Consider the following 8736-nt stretch of genomic DNA (forward strand, 5'->3'; position numbering starts at 1 on the left):
TAAGCTGTGAAGTCTTGTGAGCAAAAATTCTACTTTGTGAGCTACTGGCATTTATTTATTTTTATTTATTTATTATTAGATTTATACCCCACCCTTCCCCAACGAGCTCAGGGCGGCTACAACAGAGGCAATTGTCATAACAACGACTAAAACAACATAAAAACAATCATTAAACAGTATAAAACAGTCATTAAGTAAAGTGCGGTGCTCTTGATGTTAAATTTAAAGTTGTGAGCAAGCAATTTGGTTACTGCATAAATTAGTTTGCTCTGGAGCCATCCTTCCCGAGCTAAAACAAAAATGTGTGAGCCGGAGGCTACAAAACTGTGAGCTAGCTCACACTAACTCAGCTTAGAGGGAACACTGGATGCAATCTCTGTGGTCACTCTGGAGATGAGCTGTAGTTCTGGGGGGTACCCTGGGTCCCACCTGGAGGCTGGCCTTCCTAGTTAGCATTTAGTTTTAAAATTGTATGTGTGAAGTGACTACTACCTCTCTTAAAGGCCACATGATTGTAGGGTTTCCAACAACCTGGAGAAAATGTGTCCTTTTAATAGAATGTTATTTACCAGCTGAAGGGGGGGGGGAGAGAGAGAAGAGAGGGGAGAGAGACAGAGAAACAAAGGAAGAAAAAGAATATTCTCAGAACACTGACTCTCATTCTTGAATGCTGTCTTTGTGGAACTTCAAGATTAAGAGAGAGAGAGAGAGAGAGAGAGAGGAAGAAAAAGAATATTCTCAGAACATTGACTCTCATTCTTGAATGCTGTCTTTGTGGAACTTCAAGATTAACAGAGTCTTGGCTATGCTCTGCCAAATTATTCACACAAATGGCCGTTTTTAGTGGCTTTACAACAGCCCCACAAAAGCTGAACCATGTACTCTTTGGGCTGTGTGTTTCTTAACTGATTTTAACCGGGGGGGGGGGGGTGTTTCTCTCCAGGAGCCCTGTTTAGCACCATAAGGAGCATGCCTCCTTCCCGGCCTACCTGGCTCCGGGTGACGGCTGCCCGATACAACATGGCTGCCGGCGTGAGATGCTGAGATTGCTGTGTGGTCCCTGCCCGACTACTCCTGCCCTGCTCCCGCTCAGCCTCCTCTCCCGGCTGCAGCCTCGCCTTTCCTGTTTGACCCACAGCACCCTGGCGGGAGGACGGCGACTCAGGGCTGCTGGAACAGGGCACAGAGGCAGTGTCCTCACTGGGGGTCTCGCTGCGGGGCTGCTCCGCTGGCGGCGATTCAGGCCCGGCTCCCCCTTTGCGACCCTCGGCTCCCAGCGTTGTGGAGATGAGATCGGGGCTGGAAGACGACATCTTGCGTAGCAGCAGGTCATGCTGGAGCCCCCGGAGGGCTGCGCACGGCTCCAGGCGCTTGGTTCCCGCAGGTTCGGCCAGTTCCCCACAACTCCCTCGGGTGCTAACTTTGCGGTAGCGTGATTTGGCCCGGCGACTGCGCCCTGGGGACGGGGGGCCCTTCTGGCACACAGGGATGGCAAGCTGGGGCAGCGTTGGGTCCATGATCACCTCTGTCTTCAGAATGTCGGGCCTGAAGGAGAAGCAAGAATCAACGCTGTAATCAGAAGGAGACAGTTGTGGACTATGAAGAGGCCCGCTCCCTTCCTCCTCCTGACAGCCAACCACGAGGGAAGAGAAGGGCTGAAGAGGAGAGAACATTAAGGTGGGAGCAGAACCGGATTAAGACACACTGAAACCATAAACTATGTCAAGCATAAGAGGCCCTAGCATTACCCCAAAACCTGCATTAGTAAAATATGGGGTTTTAAAAATATTTAGAGACCTCTCATAACCTGAGGCCCTATACTCTAGCTTACTTGGGGGAAGTGCTGTGGAGTTGCAGCCAATTTATGATGACATCCATGGAGTTTGCAAGGCATGAGACAAACAGAGGTGGTTTGCCACTGCCTGTCTCTGCAGAGCAATCCTGGACTTCCTTGGTGCTCTCCCATTTTATTATTTATTTATTTATTTATTTATTTAGAGATGTTTATTCCACCCTCCCCAAAGTGGGCTCAGGGCGGATCACAAAAAAAAACCAAGTTCAAGACTCGCTACAATAAAAATCACATTAAAATAATTTTTAAAATAAACAATAAAATCACACAGATAGCGACAATTCCATATATATCTGATTGGGGCCACAAGGTTCTACCCCGGAAGATCTGGACTGAGCGTTGTGGGACGTAGCAGGCTGGCTTAGGCTGAGTCGACTGAAACTGAATCCGATGAAGACGGAGGTCCTGTGCCTGAATCGGAGTGGTACGGGGGTAGGGGTCCCACTTCCGGCCTTCGGTGGGGCGCCATTGGTGCCAGCTCCGAGGGTCAGGAGCTTGGGAGTGCTCCTGGATTGTTCCTTGACAATGGAGGCCCAGGTAGCAGCCACTGCCAAGGCAGCCTTTTACCATCTGCGGCTGATTAGGCAGTTGGTCCCCTTCCTCGAACGCAACCATCTGGCATCAGTGATCCATGCTATGGTCACCTCGAGGTTGGATTACTGCAATGCTCTCTACATGGGGCTGCCCTTGGGGCAACTCCGGAAGCTGCAGCTAGTGCAGGATTCCACAGCCAGGTTGCTGATGGGCCTCCCCGTGAGGGAACACATCCAACCTGTGCTGAGGTCGCTGCACTGGCTGCCAATAGCGTTCCGGATACGCTTCAAGGTGCTGGTTTTGACCCTTAAAGCCCTAAATGGTCTGGGGCCTGTCTACCTGAGGGACCGCCTTTCCCCATATGTTCTCCCGAGGGCACTGAGATCCGAGTCACAAAATCGCTTTGTCCCCCCAGGCCCTAGGGACGCTAAGTTAACATCAACAAGAACTAGGGCGTTTTCCCTAGCTGCACCGGTATTATGGAATCAGCTCCCAAATGAAATTCGAGCTCCGCGGGATCTTCAACAATTTTGTAGAGCAGTAAAGACCGAGCTCTTTCGGCAAGCGTTTTAATAGTCCGGACCACACTGACCGTTCCACATAACTACTAGAACTCCATAACAGATGGCCGCCACATCTTAATCTTAAATGTAATAAGTTGTGTTTTGATATTTTATCGACTGTATTGTTTTAGACTTGATATTCTATTAATTGTATACTGGTTTTTAACTATTGTAAGCCGCCCTGAGCCGCTTCGGCGGGAGGGCAGGGTAAAAGTCTAACAAATAAACAAACAAACAAACAAATAAATAAGGTGGAATCAAATGGTCCCTTTCAGCGGGTTGGGAACTAGAGCAGGGAGACCACCTGAGATGGACGCCCACTGCCTCACCCAAAGGCCTGGTGGAACAGCTCCACTTTGCAGGCCCTGCGGAACTGTAAAAGCTCAATCCAAACACTAGCCAGGGCCAGGCCTACTCAGCGTCTGGGATCTGGTGACATCCAACTCAGGGCATAGCTTACTTAGTGTGTGTGTGAATTTGGTTTAGGGTTGCCAAGTCTTACCTTTAGCTGGAGCGGGGGACTCCCGGCTGTTTCCCTGAGCGCATGCGCACCGTAACCACGTCACCCGGAAGTGACGTGATCACGCTGGGCACGCTGGGGGCGGGCCCCCGGGGCCCGATCCGCCGGCGGTGGGGAACAGGCCTCTGGGGCGGGGGGTTCCCCGCCCCCCGGGGGGACTTGGCAAGCCTAATTTGGTTCTGCCTGGGAGTCCCCAGCAAGACAGCTCTACACTCTTCCCCTCCTGTCTCCTTCTGAAGGCTGACAAAGGAACGGAGTCAAAATCCCTGACAGGTTCTTGTCTGTGCTCTTTCGCCAAAAGCGTGAAAGAATTGAGCTGCACAATTTATTTAGTCAGAAAGTATCTTATGCACTCTCTCCTAGGAACCTACCCAAGGAGGCCTGCAGAATAAAACACAATAAAAACATGGAAAGTTAGTATAATTAAAATCCGGCATTAAAAGAAACCCAGTACGAATTAAAACCTAGCTAGAGCATAAAAGCAGATGTCACTGAGCAGCTTAAAAAAAATCATTTTCAGACTAAAAGCACACTATAAAAAGTCGTTAAATGATCAATCCCATAATTAAAAGCCTGGGTGGACAGAAACGTTTTGGCCTGGGGCACCTAAAAGAAAGCAACGTGGGTGCCAGGAAAGTCTGAAGGGGGAAGTGCACTCCATAAATGAGGTGCCACTATTGAAAGACCCCTGTCTCTGGTGAGGCAGATCTTAACTGCTGGAGAATATGGGAGGAGGTGGAAATCAGTAAAATCCCCCTGACATGGCTTTGGCTCAACTGCACCATGCATGGCCAGGTACTGGAACCACCATCAGGCAGTCGCGCCAGGAAAAATGGCTGCCAATCTGGACTCTGTGGCGGCAGCGGCAGCATCCCCCTCCCCCCAAGTGATTGGGTCTTCACCTCTCTCTTGGTACTTGTTGTGGTAGCGCCTCCTCTTCCCTTTTGCTTCTCTGGGAAACCTGCTTCTTGCCATTCACCTCCCCTCTCCCCAACATGAGCAGCAGTAGCGGCCAGAAGCAGCCACACAGAGGAAGTCAGGTAGGCAAGTGCGGCGATTGGCTCCTCCGCACGCTGCGTGGCAAGGGAGCCGTCCCCCAGTGCTCCCAGTTCTTCTCCTCGTAAGGTTGGCATTTTCTCCTATGGGGTGCTTTGTGCGGTTGGCTCTCCTCCACCCAAAGCTTCAGGTGGGGGGGACCTCTCCTTCTGCCTTTTCCCCGGCACCTCGGAGAGGGAGCAGTCACCCGAAGCCTCGGGTTGCTCTCCCCGCGCGGCTATCCTTGCCACCTTTGGTGGGTTCCACGCCCCCACCTCTTTACCTTCCGAAGTTTTTTTGGGGGGGCTCTCCTTTTTCTTTTCCACCAGCACTGTGGCTGCTCTTTTTGCCGTCACTGTCATGGGGGCACCTTTTTCTTTTTAAAAAGCTTTCTAAAAATCTCAGCCTTTGCTTTTAAAAGTTTCTGGACTTGGAACAGAGTTCTAGCCTCCTACCCGAGCAGTAGAGCTATCCAAAACTGGAGGGTCAGCCTTCGGTCACTCTGATAGGGAGCCACGTGAAATTTGGATAGCCTTACCTAAGCAAGCAGAGGCGTGACCTAACCAGCCAGATGACTTCCCCCACTGACGGAGAACAGATGCTATACCCCGGAGACACCACCCCTCCTCAAGTACTGATCCATATGAAACTGCCTTACACTGAGTCAGACCTTTGGTCTACCAAGGTGAGTATTCGATTGGCAGTGGCTATCCATGGCCTCGGGCGGAGGTCGCCTACTACCTGTTCCTTTTAACGGGAGATGCTGAGGACTGAACTTGGGACCTGCTGCGTGCAAATTGGCTGCTCTGTCACTGATCCACGGCCCCGGTCATCATGGCCTGCTTGCTTGGGAAACAGGGTGGGGGCGCTGGCCACCACACCTGCTCATGGTGCTGGCGGAGGGAGCAGGAGGAAGCCGAGAAGGAGCCTCATCTGCACAGCAAAGGGCTCTGATCTCATCACCCTCTTGCTGTGCTGGAGTCCACCTGGCATGCTCCCTCAGGAGTTCGTAAAGGGGAAGGGGCAAGGGTTGACCAGGGCGATGGAGCCCCACCCTGATTCAGCCTTCCCTTTGGCTTCTGAGGACCAACCTGTGTGAGATACTGAGAATTCCATGAAAAAGCTACGGATGTTTTTGAATGACATAGGAGTGTAGGGCCCGTGAATGGGATCAGGACCGTGGAGCACGGGGGGGTGCACGTTAAAGCCTTTTCCTTTACAGCATTTCCCCCAAACTCAAATGGTGTGTGTACTGTGTCAGACTAGAACACGCCTAAGACGTAGCAGGGGTTACAACCATTTGGAATTATGTTCTGCTGCAACAGGCTCTTAAATTGTTTATTATACTCAGGGCTATTTTTGGGCAAGAACGCACAGGAACGGAGTTCCGGCTGGTTTCAGAGTTGGCCACACACACTACAGCCAAAACATCTGCGTGCGTGGCTACAGAGGGAAGGCCTGGAGAGCGACACACACCCCAGCGACTCCAAGGCGGGCGGGCCGGGGAGGGCCTGGAAGGATTGTGGAGGCATTAAAATGCTTCCCCGTGCCTTCCCTGGCCTGTCCAAGGGCTGGCTTGCCCGGGTGCCCTGCAGCTGCAAGGCACCCAAGCAAGCCAAGGAACGCAGTTTAAATTGCCTTCCCTTCCCTTCAAGGGGGTGCTTGCTCGGGCTCCCTGCATCCACGGGACGCTTGGGCAAGCCAAGGGAAGGCATGGGGTGTGGCCTGATATGCTAATGAGCTGTGCTGTCAGGGGTGTGGCCTAATATAGTAATGAGTTTCTGCTATTGGGTGTGGCCTACTGTGCCCTGATTATACTTAAATGTATAAGTAATTAATCATATGTGTAATATTTGCAGTGATATAAATATGGTTGTATTGAATAAAAAAATAAAATGTTTTAAAAATGAATCTGGGATTTCCGGGTTTAAATCTCTGCCATGGAAGCTGGTGGGTGACCTTGGAGCAGTCACACACTCTCAGCTCAATCTACTTTACAGGATTATTGTGAGGATAAAATGGAGGAAAGTAGAAGGATGTAAGCCAGTCTGGTCCCCGCTGGGGAGAAAGGCATAGGGTGGCCAGGTCCTTCCTAGTCCCTGGCGGGGGACTTTGGGGGGGGGGTGTCTGGAGGGGGAGGGGACGTCCCCAACACGATGACATTACTCAGAAGGGACATCATCACATTGGGGACTGGCGCCCCATGCGCTTGTTCTCCAAGCGGAGAATTCGCCACTTGGACTTCAGGTGCCCCCCCCCCCCCCGCCCCTTTCCCAAAACAAACAAAAGAGTCCCTTAAATAAAAAGCATACAAAGGATCCCTTTAAATGCTTTTGGCAAGAAGCTGGGTGGGGGGCCTGCATGCGGCTGAACTCCAAGCAGCGAATTTGCCACTCGGAGTGCAGTTGCATGTGTCCCCCCCTCTTGCTAAAAACATGCTCCCACCAATCCGCTGGAGGGCCCTTTAAATCTCGTAGGAGGGGAGAGAGAGGGGTGGCCGCAGGTGGTCACTGTTGGGGGTGGGGCTTAGGGGCGGGGTTTCCCACAGGAGCTAGAAAGACCAGGGGATCCCCCGCCCCCATCTAGGGACTGGCATCAGGTATAGGGCAGGGTATAAATGAAGTAAAAAAATAATCTACAGAAGACTGAACTCCTCGTTGTTTGCTGTTACCTGCTCTAAAGCAAGAGTCTGCATGCCTGTTGGGTTTTTTTTTTTAAGGGGGAAAGGGGGAGAGAATCACTTGTGGGCTTTTTTTAAAGGGGGGAAAAATCACTTGTGGCTTATTTATGAAATCTCCAATGTCCTGTGTAAACCGGCCCTGATTTTTTAACCGGGCGTTGCTCACACACTTTCAAGCACGTGTTCACAACCGTAAGGGCTAGAAACGTGATTCGGCAAAAGAAAGAGAAAAGCTGATTCTTCATGCATCAGGCATCAGGCCACAGAGCCGGTCCCTGCCGTTCCACGTAATGGCTGCTCTGAATCCTTCTTTTCGGCCCCCAACTCACCTCTTACTGTGCGGCGACAGCTTCTGAGGCACATTCCTCTTCTTGATCAGCTTCTCCACGGTGTTGCCATGTAGGAGACTGCGTGACGGGTGGTGCTTAAAGAGTCCTGGGTACTTCTTCTCCAGAGCCTGCTCCCGCCTAGAGGGAGGGAGGATAGGAAGACTGAGGACATCGGAGGAAGCAAGAGACGGAATATTCCCTGGGTTGCAAGGCGTGATTTCTCTGGGCAGAAATTCAGCAGTTAGGCCCAACTGAATGTCATTTTCGCGGTCAGAGAAGGCACTGCTGCCCGCACGGTGCAGCGGTAGTCAAAGTGCTAGATGAGGGTCAGAGCGAGCCAGGTTTGAATCTGCACTCCGCCATGGAAACTTCCTGGGTGACCCTCAGTCAGCTCTTGAGCCTGCCTGTGCAGGCAAGGCGGGATATAAATCGAAACAAACAAACAAATAAATAAATTGCCAGCCAAATGGACCTTACGGAATTGTTGTTCTGAGGATAAAATGGAGAAGGAGGAGGAGGAGATTGGATTTATGCCCCATCCTTCACTCGGAGTCTCAGAGCAGCTTACAAACTCATTTGCCTTCCCCTCCCCACAACAGACACCCTGTGAGGTAGGCGGGGCTGAGAGAGCTCTGACAGAACTATGACTTGCCCAAGGTCATCCAGCAGCTGCACGTGGTGGAGTGGGGAATCAAACCCGGTTCTCCCAGATTAGAGTCCGCACACTTAACCACTACACCAAAATGGAGAAGGGGGAGAATGATGTTCAAAGCCACTTTGGTCCCCAATGGGGAGAAGAGCAGCATATATATGCCCTGTCCTGGATGGCCCAGGCAAGCCCAGTCTCGTCAGATCTCGGAAGCTAAGTACTTGGATGGGAGACCTCCTTGGAATACCAGAGGCGGGAGGCGGGGGCAGGCTTTACTCAGCCACCTCTCTGAATATCCTATACATATGCCCTGTCCTGGATGGCCCAGGCAAGCCCAGTCTCGTCAGATCTCGGAAGCTAAGCAGAGTCAGACCTTGTCAGTACTTGGATGGGAGACCTCCAAGGAAATCCGGGGTTGCTATGCAGAGGCAGGCCATGGCAAACCACCTCTGCTCCTTTCTTGAAAGAGTCTTCCGTTAGCATCTGGCAAAACATATTTAAAAATGTACCCTTGTGGTCTTCATTTTTTCTTCTTCTAAATAATAATGCTAGTAGTCTTATATCTTCATATAAA

At 51.4% G+C, this 8736-nt stretch overlaps 1 protein-coding gene across 1 annotated transcript in view; it reads right to left on the reverse strand.

Moving 5' to 3' along the window:
* The window catches only part of MAP3K12 (mitogen-activated protein kinase kinase kinase 12), a 62051-nt gene that overhangs the window by 12882 nt on the left and 40433 nt on the right, over positions 1-8736 (reverse strand). Inside the window, exon 10 of the mRNA XM_015422224.1 lies at positions 990-1545. Within this exon, the coding sequence (XP_015277710.1) occupies positions 990-1545 (556 nt within the window). The remainder of the gene's footprint in view (positions 1-989; positions 1546-8736) is intronic.

Source organism: Gekko japonicus, unplaced genomic scaffold (assembly GCF_001447785.1).
Source record: "Gekko japonicus isolate JY-2015 unplaced genomic scaffold, Gekko_japonicus_V1.1 scaffold459, whole genome shotgun sequence".
Classification (NCBI taxonomy): Eukaryota; Metazoa; Chordata; class Lepidosauria; order Squamata; family Gekkonidae; genus Gekko; species Gekko japonicus.